The 27,467-nt window shown below is 30.7% G+C and overlaps 1 protein-coding gene across 2 annotated transcripts in view; it reads left to right on the top strand.

The window, feature by feature from the left end:
- Positions 1-27,353, top strand: part of LOC113520281 (dendritic arbor reduction protein 1) — an 89,876-nt gene extending 62,523 nt beyond the window's left edge. For both annotated transcript variants that reach the window (XM_026905560.3, XM_031911469.2), the window contains exons 3-8: positions 16,254-16,700; positions 17,386-17,487; positions 18,205-18,364; positions 19,158-19,217; positions 19,515-19,753; positions 20,153-27,353. In XM_026905560.3, the coding sequence (XP_026761361.2) occupies positions 16,254-16,700; positions 17,386-17,487; positions 18,205-18,364; positions 19,158-19,217; positions 19,515-19,705 (960 nt within the window). In that variant the 3' untranslated portion in view covers positions 19,706-19,753; positions 20,153-27,353. The remainder of the gene's footprint in view (positions 1-16,253; positions 16,701-17,385; positions 17,488-18,204; positions 18,365-19,157; positions 19,218-19,514; positions 19,754-20,152) is intronic.
- Positions 27,354-27,467: the final 114 nt, after the last annotated feature.

The following is a 27,467-nucleotide window of genomic DNA, read 5'->3' as shown; positions in this document are numbered from 1 at the left end:
GCATCACGACTATCTAATGAGGTAATGGGGATCCAACGAGTAACGAGTGGGGCCTGGATGCGCGGCGCGCACGCGACTAGCAACCCTCGTGTTTGTAATAATTTCATTATTATAATAAAACGAAGTCAAATGTATAAACGACGGCACGTGATAATTGTGACCCCTTGGCGCCGGATCGTGCCGACTGTAGGGAGATTGCTACCCAAGCAAAAGTACGCGAAACATTTAGATTTTCTGTGATAACGCATATTTATTACTCCTTTTTTTTTTGTTTTGCAAGGTAAGGATTAGAGACAATTAATAAAATCAGGTCGTAATTATTACAATGTATATAAAATAGTTCTTAGTAAATACTAAATATATTTAATAACAAATAATTACCGTTTTGCTATTCTCATGTGACTTTGCGTAAATGGCTGATATAATGTATATAAATGTGTGTGTGTGTGTGTTTATGTATATATATATATATATATATATATATATATATATATATATATATATATATATATATATATATATATATATATATATATATATATACACACACACGCCTTTATAGGAGTTTTGCCTGTAGTTTCCATGCTCGGCAGACGAGTTGGCAACTGCAGTTAGGCTTTGGTGAAGTTTTAAGAGGAATATACATAGTTATACATTACACTGATAACTACGCATATAAATACCTATAGTCATTTACATAACGTACTTACATTACCACTGACTTACTTACTTTAAAGTTCATAAGTTACTATACTTACTGTATGCCTCGTAATAGTGTTGTTTACAGGTGAGAGCTGACATTTCGACAGTTCTTAATATAATGAGTGAGATTTTTAAGATCTACATAAATTTGTTAGCCATATCTGATCTTTGTCAAAATCAAATATTTTATTGGATATATAAATTACATTTTCGTATTTCTTTTCTCTGATTTCAATATCCTCTTACCCACAGCATGCTATAAGTATAAATTAATAATATAACTCATATACTTACTTGTACGATCAGTAACAGATAATAGATCAAGAACAGTATTGTTTAATATCGACAATAGCAGATAGTCATGATGGTTAATTTATAAAACGATGAGTAACAAGCATTACCAAAAACTCAGCGGGTACAATAAACATTATGGGCGCATTCATTAATAGATGACCGCCGACAAACGGTGCCTTTGCCCCCCACACGCCTCCCTCTTTACCCCATTACCCCTCACCGCCCAGCCTTGCCATCCCCTATCTCCCCATTCGGCCAGGTGTAAAAATGCCCGGTCACGGAAAGACAGACATGCGATGCGGCTAATATGTTTTTATTATTAAAGCTACACATTTTTGGTCCCGTTACCGCTGGGGGATGACCCATGAATATTTATGCGGTGATTTGTTTATAGCACTGTTACCGCTGTTCCATTTACGTGCCCACTTCGTTCTACGCTCTATACGAGGGTACAAACAAATACGGGTTTCTTACTGATAAACTCACTCCATTGTACGTTTTGTAATAATCTTAATAATATAATAAAATTTTAACTAGACAATCTCTGCACATAGGAGATATTTAAAAGAAATTGATATGAGGAGTCATAAAAGTGACTGAAGCCCAAACAACAATTTTTAGAACTTTTATCTATCTGCATGTCTGTATGTTTGTTCGAGCATCATGTAAATTGCATCAAATTGATAAATCAATTTACAGTTGTATTCCTGATATATGTTTAATCTTGAGACTCCGTCTAGAAGTAGATTATTTAATTGATTTTCCTACTTCTGAAATTCACGCACACGAAGTATTAAATAAAAAGCTTAATAGTTATTAAATCATGCGTGACCTAATAATGATTTATAAATTAAAAAATCTAAACACAAGAAATTAGTTCTCAGATATTAAAGTCGTTTAGTATACTGCTAAAAAGTAATTTCATTAAAAAAAAATATATTAAGTTGTATTGAATTTACTTTACATTAGAAAGAACCACGATACAAATTATGCTCTTATTCTGAAAATAATATATTTTAACCGACTTCCAAAAGAAGCAATATTCTCAATTTGTACATTTTTTATCTCTGTAACCTCATAACTCCGTCAATTACAAACTGATTTAGAAAATTATTTTTTATGTAAAAGTCTTCCAAATCCGTCCTATAGAAATTTTATCAAAATCCATTTAGTAGTTTAGTTTTTAAACAAAAATAAATGGATTTTTAATCGGCTTTTTTTTAGTGGACACAATGTTAAATTATGTTTCCCTTTTTGAATCTCTAAATGTATACGTTCAATAAATGAATGCTTATATGTAAATACACACACATAGTTATATACATTCGGTAAAACACAAAAAATGTAGCTAAACATTTAAATAATGTTTCCTTAACCACAGATAATATAATACTACTATATAATACTACTATTATTAACTTAACTGTAGAAGTAGGTACATACTTGCACAATAATAAAATCTCACGTCGCAAGTGATTCATCGTTTTCTCCACGGGCCATGCGGATACCGAAAAGCAGCATCCACATGCACGTACTTCATCGTATTTTTGTTTTTACTGCTCGAATGTAATTCGAGTATATTACAGCTGACGTGTACAAAGACATATACATACGAGTATCATTTAAGATTGTAATCCACAAAAAAACCGACTTCAATTGTGGCAAAATCAGTTATTTTGATTTAAAAATTAAAGTCCTAAATCAATCTTGATAAAACTTTTTAGAACCAATCTAAAAGTGTATAGTAAGTATTTAAATTTAAAAAAATCCAAATCGGTTTATAACCGACGGATTTTTGAAGAAATAAATATTAAAAAAAAATACACTCAAATTGACAACCTCCTCCTTTTCGACCGACTTAAAAAAAAATTATTCAAACTCAATTGAATATCCACGACCAAGAAATTGGTTTAATTACTTACAATTTCATTATTCTTTATCCAAGTAATTGTTACATTGCGTTACTTTGAGTGTGGACTTGGATATGTTGCGATTTCCCTGCAGTTTCTTTCCGCTCTGTATTATTGTGTACGTTATACTTAATTGGTTTTGCAGCTGAAAAACTACATGATTGGAGCATTTCGATTATAGTTTCAATGCGGTAGCGTTTTTGTGTACAAACCACTATCTTGAAAGCACACGCGCGATGGTATGACTAATGTAGGAAGAAAGACTTGTGCTTTAGTGTCGTGCTGACACTGTCCTCCCAATGTGTCGAGTTATCTTTATGTTACTATCAGGAAAGAACCGCTTCTTACTTTAACGAGCAATTTGATTACTAAACAGATAGTGTCATTATGTGCCTATGAGTTAGTATTTTGACTGAAAGATAGAAGAAACAAATTATAATCTTCACTATATTATAAATGTAAGTGAGTTTAATTGTTTGTTATCTTAACGGCTTATCTTATCACTATAAAATTTCGTATAAATGTATTATATAGGATGGAGAAGGACACAGGCTACTTTTTATTCTGGTCAGTAAACATATCCCTGTCACGCAGACAAAGTCGCAGATAAAAACTAATATATAATAAAACTCTGTCATATCTATACTGTGTATATACTCACACTTATTTCCTTGATGCATTGGTGTATACAGATACTGGACTTTGGAATGATAAATAAACCTATACCTTCATTGATTTACAAAATATAAAATAATATTTCTTATTTACAAAATATAATATTTAGGGATGTTGTATCTCTGTGCATCTTTTACCGAATATATCATGGGAAGTGCTCTGAGAAGTTATTCGGATTGATACCTGCTAATTTTCACCACTGTACAACCCGCCAGAAACTAAAGTTCTATCTCTACCTTCTGAATGAGTGGCGGTCCTCCACCGTGTATTTTTCAAGGCACTTTCTTCCACACTCAACCTCTCTTTGGAATAAACTTCCAGCAGCAGTATTTTCGAACCCGTACTACATCATAACTTTGAAGAAAAAAGCATACACCCTTTTAAAAGACCGGTCGCACATTGGGAATGCTTCTGATGTTGCGGGTGATCATGGGCGGTGATAGTCACTTACCATCTGGTGAACTGCGTTTGCCCCCTATGTTATAAACAAAGAAGCTCGAACTATAATAATAGAACAAACTATATCAAAATAAACAAACAATATTTAATAAAGAATTACATAATAATTTGATACACGTTTATAATAAACATTACAATACCACGTAAAGTAAAATAATAATTAAATTATTTAACTGTAGCAAAACCAGTTATTTTCATTTAAAAACTAAACTACTGGCCACAAATAGACATAAAAAAGGAAATAATATACAACTGAATTTAGAACCTCCTCCTTTTTGAAATCGGTTGAAAATTGTTGTATATTCAGTTTGCAAAAACTGATCAGAAAAAGGAAAAACATAGAAACTTTTTTCATTTAAGTAGAATTTTTTGAATAAGAAACCCTTGCAAGAATTTTCGTAATATAATCATTGGTTTAGGATGCATAGGGAACAAACAAAAAAATATTCATTTTTATTTAGGATATTGTATAATATCCCATGTAAACGATAATGATAAATACTAAAGTGACATAAAATTTGATTAAACAATAGCCTATACATACGTCTTGTAACTAAATGCGCTACCATATAAAATAAACAAATTTGTGAACTCATATTTCGTAGGTGAACCAGCAAGTCACCCTCCTGCCCGAGCCAACATTTACCAAAAATTATGGGAAAAGCAAACACTACTCGAATTACGGTCTTTTTATTCTTCAATTTCCCGCCGTCGCCGTGGGATTCAATGCGAATGCTATCATTATAATATTTATATGCTTTCTAATGATTCGTCTGTTTCAAAATGTTGGCCTTATATTGAATAAACGCTAGATAAAAAATTATATAGGAAAAAACTCAATAGTAGTAACTGTATATTTGGCAAAATAATAATTTGCAATATACTACGGGATTTACAAGCTAAAAGTATATAGAAATTACACCTAACTGAATGTGTCACAAGAAAATTTCTACTAGACTAATTAAAATACCCTACCGCGTTGAATTCAAATTAGTGTAATCTTTTACCCAAAAACTAACTAACTTTTTTTTAAAAGAGCGTGATATTTTTTATAGTTATAACGATACGAATACGATCGAGTGAGAGGGATTATTAGTAATGGGGATTAGTAGCCCTATTGTGACCAATATACCTTGTCGATCTCCTCATGGTATATCCTGAAAACAATCGTGCTTAATTCTAAGTGAATTCAGCAAGACAGGCTTACTAACTTATCACTTCACCCTCACCTATCATTCCTCACTGATACTCCGCTAGCGTATAGGTACCGATAGCGTAAGCGGAATTAACGTTCCACTTTCATTTATTACTAAGTACAAATTGAAACTATATGGGGCTAAGAAATTACGTAACTTTTTTCATTTATTCAATAAGAAATAATCTTTAAAACCTAGAAAATTTCTAAGAAGTGCTAAGCACATATACTAAAACAGTTACGTACTTACTACTATGTAGTATCCCAAATAATCTGAGTGTCTCTATTATTTGGAATAAATCCATTGTTTATTATTATAATATATATATATATATATATATATATATATATATATATATATATATACACCAGTTGTTATCTATGCATGTATATTTTACCTATCACATATTTTCCAAATTTACAAAACATACAGTGTTTGTTAGTAATTATTCCTCTCCATCCAAAGGTTGCCTGGAAGAGATCGCTTTTAGCGATAAGGTCACCCATTGTTTCCTCATTGTGATTATTTCTTGTAATCGTTTATATTTATAATAAGTTTACTATTGTAATCTTTTTGGAGGAAACAATAACGAGTATCTATCTATCTATCTACAGTAAATAAAAATTCCTCAACATTCAATCGTTCCAACATCCGATCCTCATTATATTATCGTAAATTTTAAGAATTAATATAAATATCAAACCATATAATAAAGCATATACAAACCAATTCCACCTTCACCAACGAAATTATTTTCCTTGTACTGAAACAATTAAATAATCACGGAAATCGACATAAAAACTAATCGTTTAAAGTCTATTTCACATTAAATTGTATTTGCAAGCACGTACAACCCCCAACCCCCACTACGTGCGGTGGGCGGGTTTGCCTTATCGATCTAGGTCCCGCCCGCCCTTCGCCGCCCTACAGATGCCGCCGACTCGGCGACTCGGGGCCAATGTATGTCGACTGTCTATAAAATGTTATTACTATTAGTTATTGTACCCATAAGTTTTAAGGGCACCCGATAATGAAAAATGTAACTTAGTTACACTAATAAAGTGTGTCTGGTCGTATAGACAATGTTTTAGTGTTTCCACCTCGTTGAATGGAAATATGTAACTGGAAAATCCAAACTACATACTTATACTCTTATTGACTGATAATATTGACAAATATTTTTTATTTGCTTTATATATAATTGTCCAGCATTTATAATGCTTCATGTTTATGCTTAACATTTTATCCTTGTTATGAATTGTACATAAATATACTTTCTTAAAATTATATAATAAATATTTTAAAAACTGAATATATTGGAAAACAAAAATAGATAGACCTTGTTTATATTTAGTATCTGTTACTAATCAACTTTGTTTATATTTTGTATAAGGTTAGGTACTACGAAATTAAATTAATTAAAACATGTACGTGCAAAATTATTAACTATTTAATTTCATGGAATGAGAATGTATATTTTATGTTCACTAAGTTTCAGAGTTATGATGAGTATTATACATACTTTAATATAAAAGATAAGTATTAGAGACCTACTTTGTTACTTTTCAATTCATTGTTAAAATCTAAGTATTAAAATAAAGAAATACCTATGTTAAATGAAATATTTGAATTATTTAACTTCTATTGAACAATTTAACCCCAAAACGTATAAAGAAGAATATTGTAACTTATACATATAGTATGTATGTATTGTCATAACCCCAAAGTATATGGGTCAATTTCTGTGTCATTCTTGGAGTAGGTTGTTTCACCCCATTGTTCGCCATTTAACTCAGGTTACTTTATGTTCAGGAAAAAACTAAATAGGAAAGTCAGTGTGCGGAACTCGGTTGACCTCGTTATTATATATTATGCTGTATGAAATATTCGATATGTAGAAGACATTTCATTTTAAATTGGCAATTATAATTTCAATGTGAATTATGCCGATTACCACCACCGACGTTTACTATTATCAGTGTATAGAAAATGAACTTTAATACTTTACATTAAGCTACAAATGTTAATGCAATATAATGTCGTGTGTATTGAAGAATGAGTTGTGGGCGTACAGTTGAATTATGGAAATAGAGCGTCGGCACGAGCTAACACGCTGTTCAAACAATGCCATAACGGGATGGGATGGTAATTTTAATTCTTTTCATACGAGAACGTATTATCGAAAAGGTCGCAGCTAGTGGGGGTTGTTAAGGCGACGACTTTTCATGTCTCTACGAAGAATTTTTAATACCCATATTAAATAACCATGATTGACCACTTACACAAAATTTCATATTAAAATCTATTTATCTAAACAAATAAGTTTTTCACAGATAATATGTTACACTTAATTATAATTTGGGCTCTAATAAATGTATCTATAAACTGCAGATACAAACCTTGAACTAATTACATTAAGATTTTATAATAATACTTTAATGTAAATTACAATCTGTATCGAAAACTTAGAGACAGTACAATATAATAATAATATTAGTGATGATGATCATTGGTGTAATAACCACGCGGCAATTTTTAAGATTTAACGCGGATTTGTAAGGATTAGGACTGATTAATTAGGACTAGAGCCCTAAATGTATTTAGAGAGAAGGGATTCTTATTAATAAGGACTAAAGACTTTTAACATCTGCTATACAATTATCATCCACTTCAATATTTGTATGAACGATTATTGAAAAGAAAATTGACGAAATAGAAACAGTATTTGCTATTAAGACTAACTTCCCCTTAAAAGCTAATTAGCACACAGTCCCTGGAGTCGATATGACTCCATACCTATGTACATGCCATACAGTGACCCCTTTTGACCTTTCGCATCAATTTCCCCGTTTCCGCTTTTTTAAATGAGGCTTTATATAACAAGTCCTAATGACTATGTCCTATTTGTTCACTACATTTGTTTTTTTATTACTTATAACTAGAAATGAAATATTACTTTATTCGTGAAAAACTAGAACACCTTGATTATTAGAAATATTATTTTTTTATTTACTCCTATTTTAAACCATTATTCCATTTGTTTTATTAATAATTAATATCACAATCTACTAAATTATTATTATACGGGCCTATAATAACACTGCTCTTATTAATATAAAAAAAAATTTTACTATATGTTGTCTGTACATAGGAGATATTTAATAAAAATTAATATAAGGGTCTTAATAAGCCTAATTAGATGCCAAAACAATATTTATTTTTTAAATTGTCTGTCTGTCTTTATATAGGATTGTTCCAGTATCACGCAAAAACTATTGTACCAAAATCAATGCAGTTTTCACAGTTGTATTTCTAAAGGTCTAACTTAAAAACTGGTGTATTATTTATGTTGATACGCTACTATTATTAGTTTTGTGTATAACTATTAGTTTTATTTATTAGTCTTCCCATTTCTGAAATCCACGTGCACAAAGTAGCAGACAAAAAGCCAATCGATCAGACAATAAATAAAAGTCATTTTTTTCATATATTTAAACTACATAATAACAAAAACGTTTAAAAAGCTTCAAAGTAAACTAATAAGAGTAATTTGTAGTATAGCCTGTCACAATTTCTTACTTGAAAACAACATCGATAAAATAGCTCATTTATTATGTATCACTATTAAAAACGGGTCTTTTCTCATAAGAGGTCGATATTCTCTTATCATATTACGACTAACCAGACATCAGGGCTAGAGAGTTTTTTTGAAATAGACAGTTGCAACATCAGTAATACCACATACACAAAGAAACTTTTCATAATAATTCAAAATTAGATTTATTATTATGCAGCTTAGAATGACAAACAAGCTGACGGCCCACCTGATGGAAAGTGGTAAACGTCGCTAATAGACATGAGCAGTACCATGGACATAAGAGAGTATACTATTTCGCCCATGATACTCTCCATGCGTTGCCATTCCTGAAGACTTAGGTGTTATTCCTCTGTACTCTGTAAATTCACTGCCATATCCCTTCAAACTGAAACACAGCCATGCACAACTGCTTCATGGTAGAAACACGAATGGGACAGAGCCCAAGCAAACGACTTTTGTACAAAGTCTCCCTCTGGTAGATCTGTGCATAGACTATATTACTAGTTGTCACTTAGATAATTTTAACGAAAATGTCGGCTAAGAGAGTGTCGATAGCCATTTTTGTACAAAAAATAATTAACTATTCTACACCTTGTGGTCCTGGCATTAAATAGGTCACCCCTTCCTTTCCATGGGTGCTATAAGAGGCAATTCATCATCATTATCATATCAGCCTTTAACTGTCCACTACTGAACATAAGCCTCACCCTTAGGGAGTTTTACCAATAGTTGCCACGTTAGACAGCGGATTGGCAACTGCAGTCAAAGCTTTAGTGATGTTTTAAGAAGGACGCTGCTGTCCAACCCTCGTCCTCCCTTAGTTGGCTCTTTTAACACCCACGGGAAAGGAAGGAGTGTCCTATTCTATGCCGTCACCACATGGCCATTACGATTAAGATACGATACAAGAGGCGATTACAAGAAGTTAAATGTCCAGGGATAGGCAGCAGCGTCTCTCTTAAAACATCATCAAAAGTCTAACTGTGGAGGTCTATTTTAAGCAGTGAACAGTTAACAACTGATATAATGATGAATATTTAACTAAAAAGATTAAATTAACAATAGTCAACTTATTGAGTGGTTTAAAGGAGGATGTTGTGTTGGTTTGATAGTTTGAAAAGAAGAATTCTAAAAGAGATATATTAGGAGTTTATGAGTGCTTGAAAAAGGCTAACTTAAAAGTACTCGTAACCGGCGAGTTTTTATGACATCTTGAAGCTTGACTGTATCATAAAATGAAGGATGATAAATGAAATAGAAGATGAAATTCTGTTGTAATTGTTTTAGTTCCATTGATTCTACCCAATCCAATGGGAGACAGACGTACATATTGAACATACTGAAGATCAATAAATTTGCTCGAAATCAATATAAATGCACTGTAATCATAGTATATCTACTCGTAGGTACGAACATCTATTAACCTATTTAAGCGAATGTAGGTCGGCATCAAACGCCAGCAAACAAGGGTTACAGTAAATGCACAAACATAATAGTCGGTGACGACTGATTCTGAACGTCATCAGCACCGCGGCACGGCGGCGCAGAGCGTCGTCATTGGCCGACGGCGCACCACACTTCTCTATACGGTGCTCTATGCGTCACGCTCATTATCTAGGAAGCCACCAATCAGAACTCGTTCAATCTTTTTTAGTTACATACCTAAATATTTAGATTTATATAAATTATATTTTAGGTATAATGTATACTATATCGAACGTTGAAATTTTGGTAGATATATTGTATAGTCCCCGACTTTGATATTAAAGGTCGTGAGATCAAAATGACGGTAAGCTCACCCCCTTCTGTGTTGAATTCTGACATGTACAATGAAATTTGAACATATCAAGATACGTTATTAACAACAATAGTAGTCGTATAGGGTCTCTGACTACCCCACAAGGATCAAATAATAAGAGACATTTTTCAGGTACAATTTAACATTATGTATAAAAATATTTGGTTAGTGTTGTGCCGTAATTTTTCAAGTAGCCATATATATTGTATCTTATCTACTTTTTTAGGACTTCTTCCTTCTTCCATTCATCAAACACTTTTCAATATGAAAACATCATATATATATATATATATATATATATATATATATATATATATATATATATATATATATATATATATATATATATATATATATATATATATATATATATATATATATATATATATATATATATATATATATATATAGACGTATGATATATTCAGAGTAAATAATACTCTGTATAGTTTACAACAATAAATCCAACTTTCGCCACCTGTTTTACTAAGTTAAAAACAATCTTGAGACCACTTTTACTTTTATATTTTTAGACGTTTGTTTGTGAGAGATTAATCTGTTACAAAGCTTCGTCATTCGCATGTAGGTAATCATTATGCAAATATTTTTGGACTTGACTCATGCCAATGCCTATTCTGTTGATATGCGATCCGTTTCTCTAAACATCTATGCAAAATGTGCGTGGATCAGTCAATTTCTCTATTATGTATATATCTAGTGTTTATTTTATATCTTATTGTATGATAAGTATATTAATAACAATACTATTGTATAGGTATAAATATATTAGATGGAGGGAAGGGATTGTTAATAGCTAGCAATGACCATTCGGGTCGACTTCCCCGCACACATGCTTACTGACAACCATAATGATAATACCTGATATATTCATCACGATAGAGTAATTGACTCCATCCTCGTCTGTTATCCCTCACTAAAGATCTCGCTAGATTTTTAGCCCTTAAAAAAGTATCTTTAGGTATAGGTACATATAAATATAAGTTCAAGATGGACAGAATGGTTAAATAAAGACTTTCAATACTTACTAATTAAAATATCTACTACGTATGTCAATAAATATTATGTAAAGTAACAAAACCACAAATATCAGCACATTAAACAATTGAAAACCAGACAAGTCAGTGACCTACGAACAGGTAAACACCTAAACCATTCACTGATCAAAATAAATACTACGTAACCAAGTGAGTAGTAATAATTTAATCTGAGATTTTATCTGGTGCAAGTGCTTTCTTCATCCACTGCAGAACCTGTGCAGGTTTTTTAATTTCACAATAGCTGTCTGTTAGGTTCAGAGTAATCCGACGGATTTAGCTGCCTTCGTAAATGAACCAAAGTGAAGCGAGTAAAGCACCAAGCAAGTCGCCGGGGGCAAAGAATAATAGTATACTTGTTCAATTACGCAGAACTGCTGCGCAGAATATTTTATTTAGCAAGTTGTTTTTGTACTATGATGTCGGCACAAGATCATCGCCCTACTACATACTATATATGACCTCTCAAAATAAGTGATTATAATAACGAGTGTTACTTATAATGTCCTTTAGAATATTACGTCTTTCCCTGTAAAAATCTTCATACTGTAACAACTGACAAGTCTTCTTTTCATTTAAGAGTTTCCTCTTGTCGGTGCAACTAATTCATGCACCTTCCTCCTTCTTCCTCCAACTGACAAGTGCAGATACAAAAATATCATTAAATGGGTACATAAATAATTATCATTCAATCTAGAAGATCAGGGTTCAATAGAATAAACTTCTTTATGAATGAAAATAAAATTACATGATGTGCCTGAAAAAAAAATGTATAATCTTAAGAATTAATCGTTTAATACAATTTCCCTAAATTTTATAATGAAATAACATATTAAGATAACAGCTTTAACAATAGCCTTTTTCTTTTTGTAGCGCTGTAAAAAATTTTTAAACACTTAGAGAAGTTTAATTATTTTAATAGTTTGGCAAATATATTTTTGTACGGACCATTAATATTTAATTGTAAAACAGTTTTGATGCAAATTTATTATAAAAAAAAGTATGATAAACTCTACTACATATAAATTGGATGCTACGAGTCTACAGCAATATAGTCTGTGACGCTGTTGCTCAAGCTCGTCTAGCCGCGGTGGAGGAGCCGCTGCGCAATCGTTCGATCCGCAAAGGTCATGGAAGGAATTCGCGCGGTCCAGCGCTCTTGCGACATCAAATATACTGTTCCTAAGAGATTTCACTTGGTGCTCAGTGCCCGGTGCACGAAGGGTTAAATAGTAACACTTCATATAATAAGTTGAAATTAACAGTTAATGCTCCTTTATCTCCGGCTTTGGTTCACTTTGAAAATACATATAAATGCTGAATAAATTTCTTCCTAAAATTTATGTTAATGTAACTATGTATGATTTATTATTAATGAATGTGTAGTCATTTTTATGTTAATCTGACATTGTTGTTATAAACTTAATGTACACCGGACTGTACTTTTCTTAAGCTCTTATCTTTCTCTTTCAATTTCAAAAACTCCAAAAAGAATTTGAAATTAAATACGCATTCATTTATTAAATTAACAAACTATCAAGAGCATATAAAATCCTTTGTGTACTTTGACTCCAAGAAAAATTGAAAAATGAATTAATCTGTCTAACAATTTCCAATATCGGAATTGTCGGCATATTATTTCACTGAAGACAGAATAAATTCTCTATTCGAGTTATTAGAACAACCAGTATAATTACGACTGTATTCCACAAAAATAACCGACTTGAATTGTAGCAAACGATAAAAACTAAACTAATAAACCAATTTTGATAAAATTTCTATGAGGTCAATCTGTAAGTAAAGTAAATTTCAGTTATACAAATAATTTTACTATTTATTTTTTTGACGAAGTTATGAGGTAACGAACATGAAAAAATATAACAAAATTGAAAACCTCCTTCTTTTTAAAGTTGGTTGAATATAGTAATGAATCGACAGTGAAGCAATTTCCAAGCAAATGTGATTATTTAAGGAAAACTTATACATTTCTTTACATTGTATTGTGGATGGGTCATACGGTACTGCATGCCCTTTTACAGAAAAACAAGTATTAGTAAACCAAACAGAGATAAAACAATGAACTCACTGATTATCAATATTCTTATTTACATATTTAGTCTTATCACGAAGGGAAATAATCGGAAAACTTTAAAGGAATTCGAATATTTACTCAAGAACACATGTGGTACTGTCACTGCTTGTCCATTCGAAAATAGCTTATTCACATCATTCATTACAAATAGTGCCATGCTGACGTTACACTCTTTTTTACGTAAGTTACGACAATCGATCTATTTTAATATCTATTTACCTAAGTACATGCACTAAATTTAAATTAATAAAACAAATTCTGATTGGGTATATGTATAATAAAAACAAATGCATAAGGTCGAAACATAAACTAACTGTTGTAGTTTATGTTATGTTACTTATTCTCAGTGATTTTACGTAGGTAAGTGTTTTAATTCTACAAGTAATTTCATTTTGTTTCCTAAAACTAAAAAATCTAATTATGAAAATTAACATATCATAGTTAATTAATAAACTCATTCTAAAAAAAGAATTTCATTTTGACTAAATTAGTATGGGTCTAATATTATAAAAGAGATCATAAAGAGATGTTCCATACTTTTTTAAATCGTTTGTCATAAACGAAGACGTCCACTCACCGTAAACCATAACAAAGACTGGTAGATAAAATAAATTACAGTGAATTAAAAATGGAGTCCACAGATCAATTCCGAGATTGTCACAGCCCTAAGCTCCCTTGAGTATAAGTCATCATCATAACATTTGACCCCATATAAACTAGTTCTGAAGCTCATGACAATAATAATAAATAGGTAGTTTGTGGAGCGTGCGTTAAGAAAGCCCTGGGTCTCGTCACCTGCCCGATGCGAGACGCGCGACGCCACGACGCGTGGGCTGCATCTATTGTATGCTAATACCTGCGACTCCCCAGTACCACGCTCCACGACATTGCTCCGAGAAATTATTGAAAATCACACGATATCAACGTTCAAATCTCCACCGTTTTGAGTAATGATATCACTTGTCTTTTCATACTTCAGAATTGTTTTCATTTGTCTATTGTTAAGTGTTTATGTATTTAAATGTTATGTAATGTAATGTATGTAATGTATATATATATATATATATATATATATATATATATATATATATATATATATATATATATATATATATATATATATATATATATATATATATTAACCAAGTTATCCCTATTCAAAACGATATTCAAAAGACTAATGTCTAAATTTACACAAATTAAATTAAATTATACTAAGTAACGGAATGTAACTATGGGTATATATCTAAAATAAAAAGATTGTATTTTAAAACAAAAAAAGAAATTCAAAACTATTCAAAATTTATTAAAAAAATGAAAGTTACTCTTTCTCTTTTCTTTACTATGTTATTAGGTTTAATATGTATATAAATATTAATCATGATTTTTAATAAACATACTAAAACAACAAGAACTTTGAAATATTTTTTTTTATTTATATTTGACATGTGTAGTACATCTACCCTAAAGCTAAATTATTGGAATAAATCTTTCAAGGCTTTTACTTTTACTATGAGTTTGGGCTAATTCTGTTCTGTCACTGTAGGATATAAAGTAAACGTTGCCAGTAATGTTGACCGTCATGTTATTACCTTAAAAGGCTCAAAAATTTATTATAAACTATTTCACATAAATTTAGTCTAATTTCCAAAATTTTGTTGTAATCGTATCTAAGAAATGATATCATATAATGGCTAAGTTAAAAGACCTAAACATTACGTCTATTACTTATTTTTAAACATTGTTATAATATTTCATTTTTAACATGTTACATGCAGAGTCAAATACTATTTTATCACTCTATCATAATGCTCTGAATATCATTACATACATCACTAAATTCGTAAGCTTTATTCTAAAGCCATGAATTGCATTGTCACTTAAGATCCGTGGCCTCTTGAGATTGGCTTTTGTGATCAAAGGATTATCATAATAAATTTCTCGAGGAATTCCTTAGTCCTGTACTATTATTAAACAAACAGTTTTATTCTTGCACAAGCTGTTATTTATTTACTTTAGTAACAACATTGGAAAAGATTTAGCTATAATTGTAATAACTATATGGTAACGATTTAATATCTCTTACTTTATTGTTAGACCTTTTTTATGTTAATCATAATGTTACTTCTTTTTAACTTAAAGTAGAAAATTAATGAATCAGGTAAGCAAAGGCAAAGGGTAGACATTAATAGCACCACAGACATCACAGAATAGACTACGATACCCACGAAGAGCCGGAATTATGAATGGAATGAGAAGTACCTCATGCCATTACTAAGGCTAAGGTGTTATGCCTCTGTACCCTATCATTTCATTGCCTTGTGTTAATTTTCAAATCAATACACAACCATGCAAACACAACTGTTTTTCAAGATCCAAGTCAGTCACAAATGCACACTATTTTTGTATATACTACTTACACCATAATAATATTATTTTAAATTATACCATAAATAAATTGTTCTTTGTTACAGACATCTGAGCTAGAGTCGCTGCTGTGCAAGCAGGAGGGCGCCTCGGTAGCGCCCGCCCACATGGACCTGTTCGACGGTGGCACCACATCCCGCGACGATGCGTTCCTTCGCCCCGCGCCTGCCCTCTGGGAGGATATCGCTTCATCTATCAGAAATATCGATCCTGAAAACGCAAACATGCTGGCTTCCCTTGGAACCACTCACGTTAAACTTGAGGCAGATGATCCACTGCTCGAAGAATGCGCTACTCCGCTACTTAGTCCTTTGGAGATCAAGACGGAAAGGTTATGCGCTCCGCCAACGTACGCGCATCCCCAGCCTCCTCAACATCAGCCGCAGCAGCAGCCGGCGCCGCCATTTGCGAAATACGGTCCTAATAGGCTGGTCTACATGTCTCCTTTGACGCCACCCGGCTCCGACCAAGGCAGTCCAGGAAATTCTATGCAGGTACGAAATACTCAAAATTTTGTTTTGTGGCTATAAATAATCGTGTAAATAATATAAATTGTTTTTTTTTGTCTATTTGGTATATATCCAGTAAATAATATGTATTTTTCGAAATAATTCATTTAAAAACATGATGCTCAGATAAAATTTAATAATTATAAGATGTTAATTAATACAGAACCTTTTAATTCTAGATATTTTTTTATACACTATTATTTCGCTGAAATGACAATAACTATTTACTATATATGCCAACTAAAAAAAGACAAATTATAATTAATCCTTGCACCTAATATGATCTATTCAAGACACGTTACAGAATACTTGAGTATCAAATTTAAATTTCAATTATTCAGTATACCCGTAGAATGCTATGCGAATTCCTGCAGATTGATGGTACCATCCTCTGCTCGGCGATTATTTTATTACCATTATGCATCTTGTTTACTTTTTAGCAATGTCATGACATTGACATGAAAGGACATTGATATGAATGCGATTTATGATTCAAATGGTAAGTAGGATGGTCAGTGACGGGTAAGCCGTCCTGCATAAATGTAAAATGGATCAGTTGCAGTCGTAAATGGTGTGTGGTAAACAATTTTTGATATTTAGATCACGAATTTATTGGCGGAATCGATCGCAATGAATTTAGAAGAAACGAAAAATGAACTATTGTTTGCAGGGTGGCCCTCGCCGGACGCCACCGCCGCCATACCACCCGCCACCGTTGCTCAGGGCGCCCCATGTACCGCATCCTGGAGCACACCCCCATCATCACCCGCAGGTGAGCTAATGTTTTATCTCATAATAACTGTCTTATAAGTACTGTATTAATAGAAGACTCATCTATATTATAACTATGTAGATTACGAAGCAGAATTTGTAGTTTCAAAAACTATCATCTTACTCATAGAATAAAATTATAACTAGACGATGTCTGTAGAGATATTTAAGAAAAAAAATAAATGACAATAAGAACAACAGAAGTTAAAACAACAATTTTGTGAATATTTGTCCGTCTATATGTTTGTTCCAGCATCATACAAAAACTACTGCACCAAAGTAGACACGGTTTTCATAATTGTGTTTCTGAAGGTCTAACTTAAAATCTGGTATTTGTTTTATTTTGGTACGCCATCTATAAATGGTTTATTTTACCTATTGGTTATAAAATTAAAAACTGGTAACATATAAAATTATTCAATAAGCATTTCTATAAATACTATGATACTAAGCACAGAGCAAATGATATCTTGGTTCGATTCTCAGTCTAATTCAGAAATCTTTTATAAGTCTGATCAAATCAGAGTTTCCTGGATTGTCTCTTCAGATGTTTACTTCTAATTTCCAACAACATATCTATTTATCCTAGTCTGAAGTAATTTGGCAAGATCTATCATTTTAATAAATTACTAATGCATAATCTTTTATAAGTTTAAGAGTATGTATATATTCAGGAAGTAAACGGAATGTTTTAAGGGTTATTTATATTTTCCACTAGCCAATGGCGCAGTCGATGCAGATGCACCAGCAGCCTCCTGCGCCGGCGCCTCCGCATCCATTGTCGCATGCACGCCTCGGTTCACCGCCCCAGGTCAAGTACAACAGAAGGAATAACCCAGAGCTGGAAAAAAGAAGAGTGCACCATTGCGATTTTATCGGTAAATAAAATTTTAATGACTTACATTTAAATTTAATATCATAAAAATGTCAAACTGGATGAATTACTTAAAATTATACCACTTTGAATTTTTATAGATTTTCTAGATGTAACTCACAGCTTTATTAACATAAATTAACATAAAGATTAACTACCCATTGTAATGATTCAGGTAAATAATAGGTCATTTCTATACCAAATTACATTCTTATCCTTTTATTTGTTTAAGCGTAATTGAGTGACAAATATTGACATGTATAAAGATTTAGACAAACTTCCACATGTATAACTATAGTAACTTTTACCCACCAGCCGAGTGAGTTCTTCCGCATGATCAGAATATGTTTATTGACTGGGATAAAAAGTAGCCTATCTCCTTCTCTATCCAAATAATATAGTACGTGTATACCAAATTTCATAGTGATCGGTTAAGTTGTTAAGGCTCTTTTAGGAAACAAATAAACAAATTCATTTTCATATTTTTAGTAAGGCTCTAGTAAGAATAGTATAGGACTTTAAGTAAAACATAGTTACCCAAAAACCTTATAATATTTCTTATTATTTACAAAAGTGTATTAATTTTGTCACGTATATCACCTACGTATGTACCTACGTATATCACGTAGTCACCTATAACATCGTACTTATAATAAAAATAAATTTCAATTTACTGATCTTTCGGTCCTAAAATTACGACTAATTCTGTTCAATATTGAATTCTGTCATATATTGGATTACTGAAGCATATATAAATTTAAAATATTATTAGTAATCAATAAAAAAATATTATTCAGGTTGCACAAAGGTGTACACGAAAAGTTCGCATCTGAAAGCTCATCAAAGAATACATACAGGTAAATATATACACTATCCGAACTAATATATTATTTTATAATATAATTGTATTGCTATTTAAAGCTGATGCGAAATTTCACTATATACAATAATATTTGCGGCATTGCGATTTTTTTCTATTATTTATGTTCATACTTTATTTCTTTATGTTGTTATAAATAAATTAATGAATGGGAAAACTTCGTAGATTTACGAGTAATTAGTAAACGCGGAATATTTCTACTCTTTTCTCTTTTTAAATTCTTTACACTCTCTATTTGAAATTAAATACGATACTAATATTGAAACATCCTTAGGAGAGAAACCGTACACTTGCCAGTGGCCGGAATGTGAGTGGAGATTCGCCCGTTCCGACGAACTGACCCGCCACTACCGCAAACACACGGGCGCCAAGCCGTTCAAGTGCGCTGTCTGCGAGCGATCCTTCGCAAGGTCCGACCACCTCGCGCTCCACATGAAGCGGCACCTGCCGAAGACGTCCAAATGACACGCGAGGAGGGGCGGTGAGCAGCCGCCCGCCTCGCACACCACTCAGGTTAACGCAATAATATCTTGTTTCATCTCAATGTACACAGTTCAGGATTGACAACAATAACACCAAAAAAATACAATCGAATGAGAATCATCTCATTCAAATTATTATTTTTTTTATTCAACTAGAAATACAAGCTGTTAACTCGTTTTATAGAAAATGTGAACTACCTATAGACATTAATAGCTCCATGGAATATACTGTAACTTCCATAATATGCCTAGGAGTTATGCTTGAGGACCGGGGTATTATACACCTATACCTGTTATTTTGCTACCATATTGCTTGACTAAACTCGAGTAAAGCAGAGGTACCAAAGCTGTCACCTTTGTATAAAACCTCTGATATAAGAGTGCTCGTATATTTGACTGCACATCAGTACAACTGTTATTTCATTATCAGGAAGAATGCAGTGAAAGCATGTTCTTGGAGTGCGAGCTGGACTCAAATTTGATGGAGACGTTTTACGGCGTGCTGTGACCTGCAATCGGGCACGTGGCGGGCTACGCGCCAGCGGACGCACTGCGGAGGCACGCTTGACGCGAGTGCAAACTTATTTATTTTACTTACATTTGTAAAGATTGCTTTCCCTTCACAACAAATCTCTTATAATTTCACAGATTTTATTTAAATATATTAAAAGGATATAATTACTAGGTAAGTACATGTATAAAATCTCTCACATTGTGCAGCTGGTGATTAGGATAGAAAACTATAATGAATTGATAAAATGTCACCAGCATTCATTTATTTTTGTGTTTACATGGTCACTGTATCAAATTAAAATTGATATTTCTTTATTTTGAACAAAAATATTGTATTTATATATGTATTAGTGATAATTAACATTTGTTATGGTCCAAATAATTAAAATACTGTAATTACTATAATTGCATACGTTAAAATTAATAAAAGAAGAACAACAACTTAATGTGAGAAAAATATTTTGTATTAAGAATAATTAAGTCGCTTTTCTTTAGATATGATATTATCAAATTATTATATACAATTCCTGTCTATCATATGGTGAAGTTATAAAATTATACTTATTTATAGAAACTCCGCAAATAATAACAAAAGTAAAATACTTAACAAATTAATACCGAATTTTAAGGTCAAAATTATAAAATTAAAATAAACAAATAATGGTCTCGTTTTACGACATTATGTCTAAGGACGAAACTGTCATAGTAAGGACAGTAAAAACGATTACGAAGTGTACAAATTATTTTATACCAACTGGATTTGTAAACCACTTGACGCCTCACGAAAAATGATGACCATTGCCTAGAATACACTATGATCCATGCACATTGCCATTCTTGAGGACTAAGGTGTTTTGCCATGACCCATGCTTTAAACCAAAAAACGAGTGGTGGCGAAAGAGTCGCAACTAAGTTGCGACTATTTCTTTCGCAGTTAGATGCTACAAAAATTACTTTTTTATTTACTAATCGTATACATGAGGGATTATATGTACGAAGTAAGGATATAACCTATCCTTGAAGCAAATTTTAATAAAATATCTATATATAAACATTTATCTTTTCAAAGTTAATTCAAATCAGTACCTAAATTTCAATAAACATTAAAAAAATATTTACTTATTTATTTTAGAGACTTCATCTCAATATAAAAAGAAGTCAATGTTATAAAACTCGCCTATAATATTTGGTCCATAACATATGTTCACCAAAAAATATAAAATTTAATGTGGAATTAATAAAAATTGTTAATTACTTGTAAATATTACGTCTAATGCATTACAGCTAATTTTAGGTAGGAACCTACTTCTCAAAATGTAATGTAAGCTAGTTTATGTTGTGAGACAAGGTGTGCGATTAAACAGCAGTTGACATAAAATACATACAGAAAAATAAATTTTTATATTATTGTTACAATATCAATATGTACAACAACATTACCAAGGAAATCGCTTTACAGCTATGCTCAAGTTATGATACCTACGATGATGATTTGTATATTATTATGGACTCTATCATAAACATTATTTCGAACTTTCAGACCGAAATTGTTTATGTAAGATAAAACAAATTTAAACCGAAACTGGAACTGAGGTATCTTCTTATACAAAATACGAAGAATACCTAATAAGAAATTAAATAGAAACCTATGATTTGTTCGTCATAACCCCATCGATTATCTGAACGATGTATTTGCAATTTCATTATAAACATTTTTATATTTCATTCGTCTTCGAAATTTTAGAATTTTTTTTATAGTAAATGGCAGTATGAATGACAATTGTAGTGATAAACGTATGAAATCTGGAGTCTACTACGAAATACCAAATCCAAGAATTTGGACAATAGTTCGTATGTTTTTCACTTCGAACTTCATTGTTCTACTAGTAGATAATCAAATCATAATAACATTATTGATCTTTTAATTTTAACACATATTGGAAGATTCGTTCAGAATAAGTTCATAAATTTTATTCAGCTTTATTAAAGTTACAGGCATTAATTACATGGGGCTCTTTTTAATTAGGAAACAAAATTATCTTGAGCGAATCATGTCGAGTATATAAATAATTACGTAGGAATATATCTTCATTAAAAATGGCAAATATTTAAAAAAAATTGAGGATCATTGCAAGTAATAACAATCTGGATAAAGATATTAAAATGTCTTGTAGTATATTAGGTATCTCCATACCGAGTAGATGACATGACGTAACGATACAGAATGAACTTTATTTTAATATACAAAAATTTTTTGTCACGATATTCGCTAATCTCCAAAACCGCTTAACCGATTTCAACGTAATTTTGTAAATTTGTATATTTTGCTCCAACTGGAAACATTAAATATGTTTTATTACGATTAAAATATTTCACCCGATATATATCGCTAGGAGACAAATCAACGACTGGCTAAATCAGCTAATATTATAATAAATATATTCATTTTTTGTTAAATATCAGCTTTAATCTAGTACGTATACCAAAATTCATAAAATCTGTTCAATCATCTAAACATAAGTAAATAAGGAACAAAAATTTCAAAATGTCCAAGAAAATCGACTACCAATAGTCTTAAAAAAAATTACAAGTTCTAAGTATCCGTGTTATTTTAATTTTTTTTCAATCAATCCTTAACTTTTAATGTGCAAATGCAGCTGCTGCTTTTCATTTTAAATCCTTATTAATTAAATAAAAAATAAATCATCTTAAATATAAAAATGTGACATTATCGTGAGCAGCAGAAACATTCAATCTTTGTCATATATATTTACACGGTTTAAAAAATTTATTTACATTTTATATTCATGAAACATCTGTATTCATCTCTTCGACATTGATCCGCCCCGGCTAAAAATGCCCTGACCTCGGTACCAACTGAAATCATGAATTTTATTTACAAATTGGATTTGTAAAAAGCACAGAATTGTGTGTCCTTGTAGGTACTGAATATATATCGTGTATAAAAGAAATTGCTCACCACAATAGCAATTGGTGTCGGCACATAAGCCTTGTTACGTAAGCTCTAAGTATTCATTAGATATTATTAGTTAATTTATAGTAAGTTATTTAGTAAGAGAGCAAGGAATATCCAAGATATTATAGAGTTATCTTCATCATATAAATATGAATATACAATTAGTCGGTAGTTAGTAGCTTAATCGTACAGAAGCGTTATCGAATTATACGACCTGGGTTGAACAAGTATATTCTATTTATGACATGCGCACAACGGAGTTATTAAGCATGTACCTAAATGCTGAATTAATGTACTTCAATGTTACCTAATTCCGAGGTCATTTAAATTTAGGTTATTTACTGAAACTTCACAGGTCATGAAATTCGAACACGCTAATATTACACTTTCTAGTCTCATTTTATTACAGATTTTTTATAATTCCGAAAAAATGCGTCACTAACAGCTTTCGCCTTTTAATGTACTTAATAGTAACTTTCATTTCCAAATAAAAAAGTATTTATTTTACTTAATATGTAATTACAATATTGTAGTGAATGTATATTGTAGTGCATAAAGTTAATAATTCTTATGAAAGAATCGCTTTAGGCAATTTTAGAAAATGAAAAATATGAATCAGCCTTATTGCCTCCGTCCAATGAATTTACATAATTAATAAATGTGAATACAAAGCAAAATTAAACAGTCTACTATCTCTCCTTTAGGTACATACATATAATTTTTTATCTCTTAAGTATGGAATTGCCATAGTACATAGTCATTAGTGTTTTTGCTACCTATACTGTAACTATATTTACTTAAGTAATGCTTTACAATGTTTTTTTTTTCTATTTTTCGTGCAAATATTAATATCTTTGATATTTATTAATTACGCAAATTATTAATACATTATTATAATATAACCATTCGCTTCTTAACAAGTCATCGATTTCCTTCGTACAAGATAACTGAAAAAGATGCACCATGATAATTTTATATATTTTAGCCAAAAAATATGTTTGCATTACTATGTTGTATTAAAATTATGAACATACGAGTACATTATAAAATTATGTTAAAATAAAGAATTTCCTGTAAGAAGTATCATAAAATTATACCAAACCATGTCTAAGATTATAGCTCTAATACTGAACATTGACATTAAGCTTTTATAACTTTATTGTCACATAACTCTAGCCTTTTATCTAGAACTAGTAGATACTTTAAAATTGTAAAAGATCATTTTGTCTTCGCAATTATTAAAACATTCTTACATTTGTTTAAAATATTCACTATACTTTATCAGTGCGAATATACGGCTATTTAATAAATAACAATTAGTTTCGAATATGTTTATTGTTTAGTATCCTATAATTACCTACTTATACGTCTATTTTCGATCTTGCCACTCTCAGTTGCATTTAGTTTTTACATACTTAATATTGAAACTGTGAAGATAAGAATTCAAGCCAAACCTATTTGAGTGCTAGAATTATATTTTATGAATGAATATGAAATTATGTACTAAATATGAATTTCTATAGAGACCATCTACTGTCATTTACAGAAGTGGATGTACTTATTTCCATTAGAAGCGTGATTAGCTAATGTAATATCTGACACGCTAGTCATAACGCTATTCTCTTATAAATTAAGCTTCAAAGCAAATTATATGCATTGGGCCTCAAAATATATTATTTAAACTCTATATTACTTCCTATTAGGTATGACGTCACTGTCCATCACGTTACTTCACTTTTAGCAGTATAAATATATTAAACAAAAAAAAAATTATAACACTCAACATCATGAACAAAGCCATATTAATATTTAGGATTTGCGATGTCACAACCAATATAAATAAAAAATGTACCTACTTATAAATAAATAAAACAAATAAATCTTAACTACAGAACACCCAGAAGAACATTTTTCTTTCTTGTCAGGGGATAAAAAAGTTTGTGGTATGTTATACAATGTACAAACATTGTAATGATAATAATAGAGAAAGTTATAAAACAAAAAAGAAGGACTTTGAAACTTATGTCATGAACTAATTATTATGTAGCTTTGCATAACAATGCAACATTATATTTAATGAAACCATATTCCCAAATCTCTCTATTCTTATTTTTAAATTTTAAATCTTTCTTATTAATATAAAAATTAAAATAATGGCTAAAAATTTTAAAAAATATATAATTCTTGATCGTGACTATACCATATTCTAGTCTGAAATAATCATACGAAAAAATACAGTAACACATTTAGAATTAAAATCAAAACAGTATCTTTCAAATCAAATAGCATAGAGGTAAGAAGGTAGTCTACTCTTCGAGTTTTGTAAAAAGGAGTAATTGCCATAAACGTGTCTGTGGATGCCATATTTTTAAATAATTTAATTTAGCTATTATTAAAAGAGTAGTCATAAGTTCGTCTTTCTTTATAAAACCAAGTATCGTACGTACCTCACTGTTTTCTTTTCTTGCTTATTCCTTGTACTTATTATTTCATTATTAATATTATGATTGTTTTTAGTACCTATACTATTTTTTGTGTAATAGCACAGTCAGCTTCATTTAGATCATAGTAAATAATAGTAAAAAATATCATACGGAAAGAAATTTTAAACAACAGTCAATCAAGTATCGTAACAACATATTCTTCACAGGTACCTTTTCGTAAGTCCTTGTTATGTAATTTATGATATGAAAAAGCTATTAATTCATAACATACTTAAATAACTTGATAAAAGACCAACATAAATTTGATACTTATTGTAGTTGCTGAGATATGGTATTGAACATCTTATCACCTAATATCTTTACGAAGCCGACTGTACTATTTAGTACGTAGTTTAATATGTTGACTAAGTCACAAGATAATTTATTACCAATGACATGTTTTTAAAATCTGTTTATATATAATATATGTACCTACTTTTGTATAGTTAAGTGTAAAAACCTGAGATATGTATTTTAATGATATAGAATAATCAAATATAATGTGTTTTTTTTATATAATTTTAAGTGTTTCCAGAAGTGTGATTTACTAACATTTTGTTTTATTTACATATTAAATATGTTATCATTATTACTTGCCTCGTCATTGTCAATTAATTATAATCCAATAGTTTATCAATTATAAATACATAATTTCTTACAAAGACGCAGTTTTATGTATTATTTCTGTAAAAAAAAGGTTATTACGTATACCTAATTTATATACATATATGTACCTATTCATTAAAACTGATAAATTTTTAAACAGAGTATTCAATTAAAAATATGTCTATGCCCAAAAAATAAGTAAGTGTGGCCTTCCAATGAAATTGAACAAAAAATAAGTATATTTATTGTAATCTTACAGTTACCATTATACAGATCAATAAAATTGGCTATGAGATAGTAGATACCCCAAATTTTTTTCCGATTATTGCAATACATATTTACTGAAACACTGTGCCATAAAATCACCCAACGTATTGTATTTACAACCAGATCCATGGCCTTGTACCATATTGCTCTTAATTTAATTTTCCACGAAAAACTTACGCTGTATTTTCTTTCATAAATATGACTTGTAAGCAATTGGGCATGAAAATGGTCGATCGATATCTAAAAATGACATTTATAAATGTATGCCTTTTTTGTTCATGATTTAAGACCACTATTGCTACATACATTTAACACACATTTTTTCACAAAGTGCAACTTTATGTAATGAATTAAAACTCAATTAAAATTCAAAATTATTTACATTGATGTAGATTACATGAAACAAACATTTTATGTTACTATTATAAATATGTCGTTTAGTCCTTCAGTGGTAACTGATACAAAAGAATTAGAAAAAAAAATAAGTTACCCACTAACTTAATCAGTTACTTAAGATTTTGAATAATCATTGTAGTAGAATATTAACATAATGAATTACCAAGTTGCCAACATAAATTAGCTTCTTTAGCTTTGATTACTTTGTTTGTATTAATACATAATTTAGTGTACTTGTAAGATAAAATTGCACTTTGCCGAAGAAAAGCTATCTAATTATTCATCGTTTCATATAAAAACCAAATGTATTGCCATTTATGAGTGTCTACCTATACTTATATGTTTTGCAAATTTCACATTTCAGAAGACATTAAATTTAGTCACATTTAGACTGTCTGTATTATTTATTTAACCTTAATCAATATATAGATACCTACAAAAATACACCGGTAAAGATATCTTGAGGTAGGTACATTATTTATCAATAAATGCTCAAAGACGAT

The sequence above is a fragment of the Galleria mellonella genome, unplaced genomic scaffold, assembly GCF_026898425.1.
Source record: "Galleria mellonella isolate WM207_F2 unplaced genomic scaffold, CSIRO_AGI_GalMel_v1 utg33, whole genome shotgun sequence".
Classification (NCBI taxonomy): Eukaryota; Metazoa; Arthropoda; class Insecta; order Lepidoptera; family Pyralidae; genus Galleria; species Galleria mellonella.
Note: the sequence above shows the minus strand (reverse complement) of the source record. Positions and strands in the feature narration are given on the sequence as shown.